The sequence below is a fragment of the Anas acuta genome, chromosome 9, assembly GCF_963932015.1.
Source record: "Anas acuta chromosome 9, bAnaAcu1.1, whole genome shotgun sequence".
In the NCBI taxonomy this organism is placed as follows: domain Eukaryota; kingdom Metazoa; phylum Chordata; class Aves; order Anseriformes; family Anatidae; genus Anas; species Anas acuta.
The window spans coordinates 458,566-470,281 of record NC_088987.1 but is presented as its reverse complement, the minus strand read 5'-3'; the positions used below and the strand labels follow the sequence as shown (position 1 = coordinate 470,281).

The following is an 11,716-nucleotide window of genomic DNA, read 5'->3' as shown; positions in this document are numbered from 1 at the left end:
ATTTATGCCAGTTTTTATACTTTTACTATGAATGGCAGAAAAACCATGCTTATTTTTGTAAAAGGTGTGTCATCTTTGTTCCCGCTCCACCGAGCCTCATACAGAATAACCCTGCCTCCCGAGCTGTATCATATACACCTCGTTTCTAACAATGTGTAAGCACTACTGCAGATTTCCACGACCACCAACATTTTTTTCACATTTTCCTTCTGAGCTAATGTGTGTTCTTGTTAATTAATATTAATGCATCTTCCTAACACATAATTTGTATTACGTTTCATTGTGTTACCACAGAACAAGTACTGAGAAGCAATGTTTCGCCCTTGTTCCTGGTGCTTTATGAACCCAATCTGCTTTCAGCCCTGCTGCCCCGCGGGGGTGAGAGGTACCGGCTGCCGTCAGCGCGGCGCCTGCCCTGTGCCCTGCCAGTTCTGAAGGAGTGAGCCTGTATCTGTAAGGCAAAGAACTGCACGGAGCTGCCTCAGTGCAGATCGGCCTTCTCACCACGTCTGCTGTGCAGAGGAGAGGGGCCCTGCTCCTGGGGAGCCCCTGCACAGAGAGCTCCTCTCTGTCCCACCCCATCCCCTCCCAGCCTACTCTCAAGTGTGAGGCCAGCTGTTGAAGCCATGCTTGTCCATTTTCCAAGGCAAATATAATAACTTCTTATTAGCAAAATTAAATTTGGACAATATTTAGGTTGGACCAGCTGAAAGCGACAGTTGCAGTGAGCATGAGACGCTCAGCTCATGCTCCTGGATCAACACCAGCACGTACTCTGTGGATCACTTTTAATCCATGAGCATCAACTGAAGTTTTGCTCTGCATCATTTCTAATTTCACAATTAAAAATACATATATACAGCTCGGAGAAATATGTAAATATATTTTGAATGTTCTTGAAAATTCAGATTTTTTTCTATCACAATAAAAAAAAAAATAGTACGCATGCGTGTCTGTGTGTGTGTGCATGCAGTGAACATAGCTATAACCACAAACACATGCTCTACATGTTACACAGGGCGTCTATCAGGATTATCCTGCCCACCCAGCGATGCCGCCCCAGAGGTGCTGCAGACACGGGTGCTCTGTGCCTGGTGACCCCATGCACGGCTGTGAAGGGAGCTGGGGCCGCACGGGTGCCTCTGCTGGCGGACTCTTTTGAAACAGATCCATTTTCGTGTTTGTTGTTGTCGAAGGTACTACGCCAAGCAGATGATTTATCATGCAGCACCCGCTTACAGAGTAAATGCAGTCAGCTTCTGTGCTGTGGCACTGGCAGCACGTCCAAACTGAAACCTACCTGCAGAAACTTTTCTATAGGGCACAGCCAGGAAATTACATGCGTCTGCAGATGCTGGGGCATGGAGCAACGAAGGTGGTGGTGCTGTGGGAGAGAAGCCAGAGGAGACCCCTGCCGGGGCGGCTGGTGCCCTGGTGGGGTGCTGAGGCCCTGGTGTCCCTGCGGGCAGCATCGCCATGGGGGGCGGAGGGTACTGCTGGCCCTGCTGGGGTCCTTCTGCCCCCAGCAGATGTGGGGCTGGAACCATGCAATAGGAGAAGTTAATGGAAGCGTGCAGCATCTCGCAGCACGTCCTGCACCACGGAGAAGCTGGAGAAGCCGGCAGGGCTGAGCCCAGAGCCCTGCTGCTGTGGGTGTGGGATTCCCCTGGGGGAACCAGTGACTTTCCCACAGCTCCCTCAGGCAGAGCCGCTGACCCTGCGAACACCCGCCTCTGGCAAGCTGGCAGGTACCTACCAGCATCCCCCTTCCTGCAGGTCGCCCGTCCCCAGCTGGGCTCCCCGTGAGCTGGTGGCTGCGTGGTGCCTGCAGAGCCACGTGGTGCTCTGCTCCGCTCCACAGCCCCAGCCCTCGCAGCCCCACGGTGTCCCCCCGCTGCGCTCCTGCAGACCGTGACCAGCACTGATGAAAGTTTAATCACGGCGTGGCAGCGGGAGGTGACGGTGAGCCTGGGGCCACAGCTCCGATGGACGAGCAGGGAGCTGGGCACCCCGGGCACCCCGGGCACCCCGGGGCGCAGGCAGCACTGGACGAGATCTGCAACAAAATTTCAGATCTGAACAAATGGAGGGAAATCTTTCGTTTCCGTGGGTAAGGGTTTTGTCCCCCTTTGTTATCACACATTTTAAATTCCAGACTTTTTGTAACATTATATTTCGTCACAAGACTTATGCCAACGCAGGAAAGGTTTTCAGGTACTTAGTAACGCGAGTGCAACAGCTTTTCCTCCTCTTCTCTTATGGAGTTCTTCTCCAGCTGGTCTCCCGTTCCTTAATGCATTAACAATGCCTCTGTTTTATTTTTTGACTTATATTTTATTTTGCAGTTTGGAAATCACTACTACTACTCATCAGGTAAGCGTTTCTCTAAAAGGTAACATTTTGTACTTGTCTACCAGTTTTTGCAACTGTTTTGCCATGTTATCCTATTGAAGAAATTACTCATCCCAGTGTGTAGTACAACAGCCTTTATAGAGACTTATTTCTTGTGCTCCTTTTCTAAGAAACGTGCGTTTTCTTCAGGTATTTAAAGGGATGTTTTCCCAATCTGAATCAAAATAGCAAAACATTTCAACATAAATCGACCTTTCTGTCTAAACATAACGGTTTTCATGGTCAGTGGTCAATTTTAGAAGATGGGGGAAAAAAAGATAGTAAGTGAAGACCACAGAATACAAGTATTTGGAGAACCTACTCCATCCTTAGGGTGACAAGCACTGAAGCTTATTTCCTGAAATTCGGACAAACACAACATTCTTCTACACTATAATCATTTGTTCGTGTGGGAGTTATTTTTAACAATTAGTTAAAGTTAGTTGGAAGTGAAGTATACAAATGCATATTTATCTGTCTAACACAAATATATCTAAGCCTCACACCCTTGTCAGTTTATACATAGTAAAACAACTTAGGAGCATAAAATTGATATTTGAAAGTAAATACCACGCACCTTTAAAACAAACAATTTGTAACTAAAAATTGACTGTTTACCCAGGTCTGTTTTAAGCAGAAATGTCCCCCGTTGCTGTTAGCCTGTCAGTGTTGAAGGGGGCTGTAAAGGAAAACTCGGCTGCGCGGGGCCCATCCCCACAGCCAGCAGGCAGTGTGGTGGATGGCAGAGCCGAAAACTGCACCCTGCAGCCGTGGTGGGGAAGGAGGCGAGCAGGGAGTGAGCACACGGGGCACGGGTGGTGCGGGGCTGGCGGGGTGAGGGCACAAAGCTGCTGCCACCAGGCACTACGGGCAGTCCTGCTGCTCCCCCTCGGCCCCGTGTGCCGTCATCTGTGCTCATGCCAGGGCTGGAAACCCTGGGAGCGCTCCAGGAGCCTCCAAACAGCTGCCCCTCTCTCCCTTCCTCCAGGGACGCCCGGGCTGCGGGACGGACGGAGGGCACGGAGCAGGCGGTGCCGGAGGGACCCCGCAGCCCCGCTGCCCTCCTGCGGTGCCGCGGCCTCCCCCGGCCTCCCCCAGCCAGGGCAGCCAGCCCCTCTCGCTGGGCATGGCGATGGTGAGCAGGGCTGTTATTTATTTATGGGACTCTTAAAAGCACGGCTGTAACACAACCTCAGAACCAACACACTACACTTCGCGTTAGATAATAGGCCCAACGGCAAGGCACAAAGCCTCCTGCTTCTTGGTGCTCTCCTCGGGAACAGCCTCAGAACAGAAGGCAGAAATGCAGGAGAGCAGTAGGATGGTTTTCTGCTTGCCCACAGCTGGTCTGCAGAGCATCAGCGCTTGGTGCCGGCTGCCCCTGGGCCTTCACCAAGGGGCTTTACCAAAAGCTCGGCGGGTTTTCTGCAGGGGGGCAGCAGAGGGGTCCCCAGTGCTGACCTTGCCTCCTGTGACCTCCAATACAAAACCCATCACCTGTCACTGTGCCACAAACATGATAAAAAGCTCAAGAGCTTGAAAAGCCTGGCCAGGGCTGCTGGGCTGAGCACACCCCCAAAAAAGGTCCCGTCCTGAAGAGACGTGGGCACAGAACTGCCCTTAGGGGCAGCTTCACAGGACTCCACCTGCTCCATGAGGAGCCCCCCCCCACAAGCCACATGGGTCCGAGCAAACAACTGGCATGTTCAGGGGTGTGTGCCTGGTGTTTTGCTGCAAGGCTGTGGGTCCTGCAGGAGCTGCACCCGGCACCTCTCCATCCCCTCCATCCCCAGGCGCTGCGGAAGGTGCTGTTCGGGGACACGTCCCGCATCTTCAGCCATGACTGGGCACAAGCACACTTCAGGTTTCGTGAGCCACACTCCGACCTGGCCTACGCTCTGGAGGCAGACAAGGTAACGCGCCAGTGCCGTGTCTGCACCCCGGGCCAGCCCACGGGATGTGGCAGCCAGAGGTGCACACTCCCACACCCGTATACCTGCAGACCTGCACGCACACCTCCTGTGCCCACTCTGGTGGCACAGGGTGGAAATACTGGAGCAGATTTCAGTGGAGCAGCTATTCTGATCCAGCACTGTGCTGCAGACACAAGCTCGAAATACCGCAGCACTAACTGCATCCAGGGACGAGCTGCAGGTTGCTGAGGGTGGGCACGTACAGGTATACTCGCCCATTTCTTTGGGGCAGTAGTCAGCCACTTCTTACTGCCCCGCCTGGACATGAAGGAGGTGAATTTATCTGTGTTTTAACTTGCTGAAATAGGGTGGTTCTCTTCTTCCTCATTTGCCATCACAATGCTGCCCCCCAAAGAAGCAGCAGACCAAGATACACACTTAAAATTGCAAATACTCTGGACCTGCCAGGAGCTTAAAATGCTTTTCACAAAGGCAGGTGAGGCTCCTTGAGGTCAAAGGACACTTGGGTGCAGTGCAGAAGGCAGATCTGCCATCGGCAGCAGGCAGGGCCCTGCATGCAGCCCCAATTCAGTTGGAGCCGTGCTCCTGCCAGCCCCGGTCCCTTTGTCACAAGGCAGAGGAGAGGAGGGAGAGCCCATGGTGCTGACCCTGACCCCTTCTCTGGGGCTGGGACTCCCACCTCGCCAGGATGCACACGGGCATCCTCCCTGCATGAGCACAGTAACAGGGCCACCACGGGCTCTTCTTGCATAGAGACTTCTTATTTTTAGGCACATAAGATCTTTTTCAATTTTCTTTTCTATTTATCTCAGAAGTCAGCAGCCATCCTGAATTACCAGGGAGAAGAGAAACACTATTGCCCTTGGTGCTGGCAGCGGGCTGGCTCAGATGGTCAGAATGCTGCAATTTCCAGCAGACCAGCACAGCTCAGCTTGCTTGGGCTCATCAGCACTGGCAAGTGTTTGCTCTGTTTCTAGGGAGGAACGAGAGCCATTCTGATGGCTGTACAAGGGAACATCATTAAGTATCTGCTCTTCGTAAGAAACACGGAATATACTCACCTGGAAAGGTAAGCAGTGAGCCTTCCTGGGGAAACACAAAAGCTGCTTCCTTGCATTATTAGAACTAATAGAACTAGCACCTGCCTCCAAGTTCTACCAGATGAGAGCTCACGTCAGGGCTGCAGCTACAGATGGAGACCTGCACCCTGCGGGAACGCCGTACCTGGCTCCCAGGCAGGGATTTTTCCACCCAACCTTTGCTGCTGCAGGAGCAGTGCTTGCCTCCTCGGCACAGCCCCTGGTGCTGTGGTGGCAGCGGGGCACCCCGCAGCACTCGGAGGGTCCCTGCGCCGCTGGAAATGCCGGGGGCGATGGGCCAGGCTGCGGGCACGGCTCCCTTCCTCAGTGCCCTCCTGCCTTCACAGCTCCGCTCCTTAGAGCTGCGTGGGCCTGACCCAGCATATTCAGGCAGGACGGGGCCTCTGGGGGCTTGGCTGTGAGCGGGACCACTCCAAGATGAGGGTGTGGGGACTCTCCGCATCCTCGAGGACAGGCCCACAGCCAGCAGGCAGCTGGTGGGGACATGGGGCAATGGGGACACAGACCCCTTGCTGCCACTGCCCCCGCCTGCCTGCCGCACTCCGCTGTGTCCTGCTCTGCAGATTGTGCAAAATAAGCCAAAAGGAGCAAGGAGAGGCCCTGGCTGCAGCCCTGGCAGACAGCCTCTGGGCAGCGGGAGAAGGTCGGGAAGCCACCGTCTGCCTTATCTCAGCAGCCACCCACTTCGTCCCTACCACAGACTACAAAGCAGACAACTTCACTGAACGGGTGAGTAAGAAAACACTTTCTGTAAACAATTTTTTTTAAGATATTTGGTCTGAAGATTTTAGAAAAAATAATAAAAAAAAAAATCTTATAAACCCATTCCCTAATTTATGACGCATCACAAATTATAAGCACACAGGGCCCACATCCCAGTTGGAGCTTGAAAGATGTTTCTGCCACCTCTTGAAGGCTTTAGGTGAATCCAGGGGCTGTAATTATTTTTCATTAAAGACTGATCTTTCTTCAGGGAAAAAAAAAATAATTAATAATAATAATAATAATAATAATAATAATAATAATAATAATAATAATAATAATAATAATAAAGTTGAATTAAAGCCTATAGCCTTTGACTATTTTCAAAGAACTGAACTCCAGAATTGAGGAATGGTCAGAGTAATTTCTTGTGTTACTTCTTCATTTGTCTGAAGGAAACACTGAATTAAAAAGCCCTGCTTCTTAATATAATGTCCCCTTTTTTTGTTTCTCACCTTATGCTTCTGCCCTGCAGATTCAGCTGTTTAACTTTTTTGAGAAAGCAGCAGCTCAGAAATTTATCTTCGACCACATAAATTGTGTACGTATGGAATATTTGCTGTATTCTGAGTTATTTTCTGCTTACACCTGATCTCTCACACAGAAGTGGGCCTTGCAGAGCTCAATAGCAGGGTCTTCAGCAGGACAGCCAGGCTGTTAGCCCCAGTCGTTCAGGGACCATTCCTGGTTGTTTTTTTTTTTACTACGGGAAATGATCCCACTGCCACTGCAGTCACTGGAACCTCACCACAGATGCCAGGCAAACAGGGGTAACATTTAAAAAACATGTACAAAAATAGGTTAGTCCAGAACTGGACTTTTTTTTTTTTTCTTTTCACTTGGCCCTATTCAACAGAACTAGTAGCAAAGCCAAAGTCTTCCCAGAATAATACCTTGTTCATTTGGCTCGTTATATTTATCTAGGGTTGATTTAAGCAGAGAAATTGTTTTAATTAAGCATCACATATGTGCCATAGTTCCTTCCCTGTGATTACTTTTTTCTTTTTCCAGTTTAAAAGTGAAGGAAGTAAGGGACTGATCCTGTTTTTGTACAGTTTACTTTTCTCAAGGACACTGGAAAGGTATGTTTCACTTTTTTAATTTTCTTCTAGTTTAGTTACATTTTATGAAATACTCTTTTTCTTATTTTAGTTACATGCCCACTCTTATACGAACGAGAAGAAGCAACAGTCAGAGGAATGTAGAGCTACTGGCTGAGTTTTGAGGAAAAAGAGGCTGATATTGTACATTAACGTGTGTCCTTCTCGTGCCTACACGTGCAGGAGCAGGCAGGAGGGAGCAGCAGAGAGGCGATGTGCCTGGCTGCACACACAGGAAGAACAGAGCACTGTACCAAATCAGGGGTTATTCTACTGGTAGCCATAACCATAGTTGCAGCTGATTAAACTTAAAAATGAAAATCACAAAAAGCTTATTTAAACACAGGAAAAATACACCAGCATAACTTCATTAGCAGAGGAAGCTGATACAGTCTTCCTACAGGCAATGTAACTGCATTTGTGTAAAGATGCTACAGATACAGAGGCATCACTGCACCAGGGATTTATACTAACGTGACACCGATGGCTATTTAGCAAAAAATTGCAGTGCTGCTTCAGATAGTTATATTCAGGTTAAACTTGGGTGTAGCTGAGGCACTGCCTGAAATCTCTGTTCCATTCTGCAGAAGGTTGGAAGCCAACCCTAGCTCTGAATGTTAACAGACATAGGCCTGAAATGAGAGAGCTCAGGAGGAGCATAAAATTCCTGTAGTGGGACACTACTGCTGTGCTCAAAAAAAGAAAAGGAAATGATTCTGTGAAATTTCTTTCTGTTCTCCGTATTAGTCAGACACGATGTATGACACTCCAGTCACTGACCTGGACATTACAGCGATATTTTGTGTCTGGTTGCACAGGGTCCAAAACGATTTAGGTGGCACGACACCTCACCTGTTAGAGTCCAGTTGTGGAAACGTCATCTGCACACAGGTAGGACCAGCCTCACTTGCCAAGTGTTTCTGTCATAGTTATTCCTCCTATGTCTGATTTTGGAAAACACCCCCACCCGTTAATCACCTAAAAAAATTGTGAGGCGACACTTGCTGTAGATGTTATCTGTGAGCTGCTGGCGGTGCCGTGGGAAGGCTGTTGGGAAGGCAGGGTCCCGCGGCCGCCCCGTGCTGTGTGGGGCCAGGGCCCGGGGCTGGGCACCCAGCGCCTCCCCTCGCGCTGCTGCAGCCTGAGCGGGGCCCTCGCCTGCAGGCACTGCTCCAGGTCGTCCTGGCGGGCAGCGCGTGCCCCGGCCGCCGCTGCGAGGTGGGCTTCCTGCGCTGGAGCCGGGAGGAGGCCAGGCACCACCTGCCCCCGGTGAGCACTGTGCACCCCATCTCCAAACCCGCTCTCATCCCCAAACCCACTCCCATCCCCAGTCCCGCTCCCATCCCCAGTCCCGCTCCCATCCCCAACCCCACTCCCATCCCCAAACCCCGCAGCAGATGAGGTGCTGGCAGTTTCCCAGCCCTCGCTGTGCCTCACGCCGTGCCTGGAGACACGCGTCGGGCTCCCATGAGGGCGGCAGCCCCCACAGCCCCTTAGGCACGGGTCTCCGGTGGGTAGTGCTGCCTGCGTACCTGAGCTGCCCGTTCCACCCCCAGGCTGGAAGCATGCTGAAAACCCCTAAATTTCCTATCTGGCTGTGCAGCATCAACGGGATGCACAGCGTCCTCTTCAGCACCAACAGGCTGCTCCTGTCCGACTGGAAGATGGAGCATGTTTTTCACCTGTACTTCTACAACGGGCAGCGAGGGCAGACGAGAACAGCCCACCTCACAGTAGGTGAGCACTCAGACGAACCCCGGGGGCACAGAGCTGCAGGTGTCACGTACAGGCGTGCGTGGAGCTGTGTTTGCGTAGTGCTGCGTGTATCTGCTTACATACACAGCCCAGCGGAGCAGTGCACATGCACTGATACAGACATATGCACACAGCGTGTTTGCGTTTCCGTGCCCAAGAGCAAGGTGCTGCCGGGTGCCCTGAAACCTCACAGGCCCTGGGCAGTGCGGGCTGCTCCTCGCAGCTCTGAGGGCACACTCAGGAAGGGCGTTCCGTGCTCCCCAGGCACTGCAGCCACCTCCACTTCCTCCACCCAGCCCTTCGGCTCTCCTTGCACCGTGGCATTTAAAAACAAGAAACCTGAAAAACATCACACTAAGGCCAAGTCTGCAGGAAAGAGGGGTGAAGGGAGATCCCCTGTCACGGTACGCAGCATGGCCACAGTGGAGGCTGCGTGCACCTGTGCAGAACTGCGACCTCCAAACATGCTGCAGGGCAGCGCTTCCCCCACCAGGTGGGCAGCCCACCCACAGCAGCTCAGCTCTTTTGCTTTTAACCTTTTTAAACTTTTTTTTTTTTTTTTGGTAGGGGGGGAGGGACACAGTGGGTTAGATGTTTTTAGATGCTTTTTAACTGCATTTCCTTTCCAGACACTCACTCACACCACTGGGAAGAGGGCCGCCCTGAGGACACAAGCAGCCCAGGGAAGAGGTCTCCGTCTCTAGAGATGGCAATCAGGACCAGGTGGCCAGGCGCGTCTGTCAGCTGGAACGGGACAGACCCCTTCTTCTGAGGCGTGCCGGCGTCTCCCCCTCCTGCCACAGAGCTCTGCGGCCTGCAGGGGAAGGGGCGCTGCCGCCAGCAAAACCACGCGCGGATGCCAAGCGGATGCCCTGCCGAGCCGGCATCACACCAGCTGACAGCCTGCACCAGTGCCGAGCCATCGCTGGCGACGACACCTCCCTGCACACGATTTTTGGGTGGTGGGATGCAGTCTGCTTCTCACTAACATTGGCAGAGGAAAGAAAAGAGCACGGCAACATGATTTCCTTCCAGGCAGAGATGTTAAAAAAAAATAATAATAAAAAAAAATTGCTGTGAATGTGCTGAACACAGTGAAAGTGAAAACAATATTGAGTGTTGACAATGCTGTGTGCATCAAATTTATTTAATCCAGTAGGTAACTAGTTTATCCAGTTGCAACAGGAAAGGTTTTCTCCCAGCTCTCCCAGCTGTGGCTTCTGTATCTGGATCGCTCCCTCCTGCTCTCAGCGACAGGCAGAGCCCCCACCCCTGCAGGGTTTGCGGGGTCCTGGCTCCCTGCGGCAGCCTGGTGGAGGCGGGCAGGGCGCACCGCTGCTCGCACGCACGGACTGCTTTCCACTTCCTTTTTTAGATGTTGCCCAAAAAAGATCTGTTAGTCATACCAAAGTGTGTGTTGCTAATGACAACTGTACTGAGAACAATAAACCTTTCTGCAAGTGATCCCAAAATGTAGACTCCGAGCTGACAAAAGAGAAGAGGAAAAAGAAAAAGAGAGGGGGGGGGGCATAAGGAGCCAGAAATGCATCTGGGATGGGAGAGGAGCCTGCTGGTTAGCAAGCTAACACGGGATCCGTACTTGTCCTTGCTCCCTGCATAGAATCATAGAAACACAGAAGGGCTCAGGCTGGAAGGGATTAAAGCCCCTCTAGATCCAACCCCCTTGGAGCAGTTTGCCAGGGCAATGAAGCAGCGCCTGCTGCCGCCTTGCTCCCGACACGCCGAGGTGACCACCACCGCCTGGCTGCACACAGCCAGCAGGCTCCCGCTCCAGGGGTGAGCTCCAGGGGTACCCCGGGTCTGCGCGGCCCCTGCAAGCCTCCCCTCGCCGTGAGTGTGCTGGGGGTGCTGGGCCCTGCTGGGCCGTGGGGCAGCAGGAGCAGGTCCCGGCCACAGCCCCTGCCCCCCGCCCCCACAGCGCCGCGCCCCGTGCACGCAGGAGCACAGGTGCAGAAATGCATGCGTGATTTCTACAGAAAGAAAAAAACAACAGAAACCGTGCTTCACCAGACCGATGAAACACACTCGCTGCCTCCCTCGGGCTTTCATCCTTCTTCCCCCACATTTCTGTGTCTTTTTATAACTTCAGTACAAGGCTAAATTCAACATGCTAATTCCCCTCAATGAGAACTAAGTTCTTGCTCGTTTCTATTAGTTAAACTTGGCTGGAAAAAAAAAAAATAGGTGAGGGATGGGGGAATTCAGCAGCTCTGACACCTCAGAAAGCTCTGTACCGGTGTCAGTGAGCACAGTACAGATTTTCATTTCTAGTCCAGGAATTTATTTGCAGAAGACAAATAAACCTCTCTCACGCCCCATGTGCTCAGGAGTGTTGTCATGCACTGAAACACAGGAGTATTGGAATGGGGGGGGGGAAGGGGCTACCTGAGAAACTGCTTAACACATTGGCAAGAAATGCAGGACACAAATCCAGACATGCAGATGAAACTCATGCCATGATTTGGCACCTTGCATGAGTCAGTCTCAAAGAGACAACAAATCTGGGAGTCCCGGAAAGCTCACCAACAATGAGTGACTTTTTACTCATTGAAAAGTCAGTAACCTACATGTGAAATAAGAAATTCATGTCCACATCCACAGAGATGCAGCCGCACCAATGCGGTGCAGCCACCTCCGCTCCATGCAGCACCCT

The 11,716-nt window shown here is 51.9% G+C and overlaps 1 protein-coding gene across 9 annotated transcripts; it reads left to right on the top strand.

Moving 5' to 3' along the window:
* Nucleotides 1–975: 975 nt before the first annotated feature.
* MINDY4B (MINDY family member 4B) lies at nt 976–10,496 on the top strand. Of its 9 annotated transcripts, none has more exons than XM_068691941.1 (12): nt 1,076–2,110; nt 2,346–2,373; nt 3,380–3,526; nt 4,185–4,304; nt 5,303–5,394; nt 5,989–6,154; nt 6,663–6,728; nt 7,199–7,269; nt 8,106–8,178; nt 8,452–8,556; nt 8,844–9,535; nt 9,672–10,496. In XM_068691941.1, exons 1-12 carry the CDS (start codon nt 1,986–1,988, stop codon nt 9,706–9,708), a joined length of 1,722 nt encoding a protein of 573 aa, XP_068548042.1. In that variant the 5' UTR covers nt 1,076–1,985; the 3' UTR covers nt 9,709–10,496. The 9 variants fall into 9 exon arrangements, with proteins under 9 accessions (XP_068548045.1, XP_068548044.1, XP_068548049.1 ...); XM_068691942.1 differs by having other exon boundaries at nt 1,087–2,110; nt 8,844–9,446; XM_068691949.1 differs by having other exon boundaries at nt 1,379–2,110; nt 8,844–9,024.
* The last annotated feature ends 1,220 nt before the right edge of the window (nt 10,497–11,716 follow it).

Bases quoted from the DNA above. Each gene is read 5' to 3' on its own strand.
- MINDY4B (XM_068691941.1), top strand. From the start codon at position 1,986: ATGGACGAGCAGGGAGCTGGGCACCCCGGGCACCCCGGGCACCCCGGG. The intron at 3,527-4,184 runs GTGAGCAGGGCT...CTCCATCCCCAG, and splicing joins TCTCGCTGGGCATGGCGATG to GCGCTGCGGAAGGTGCTGTT. The intron at 5,395-5,988 runs GTAAGCAGTGAG...CCTGCTCTGCAG, and splicing joins GAATATACTCACCTGGAAAG to ATTGTGCAAAATAAGCCAAA.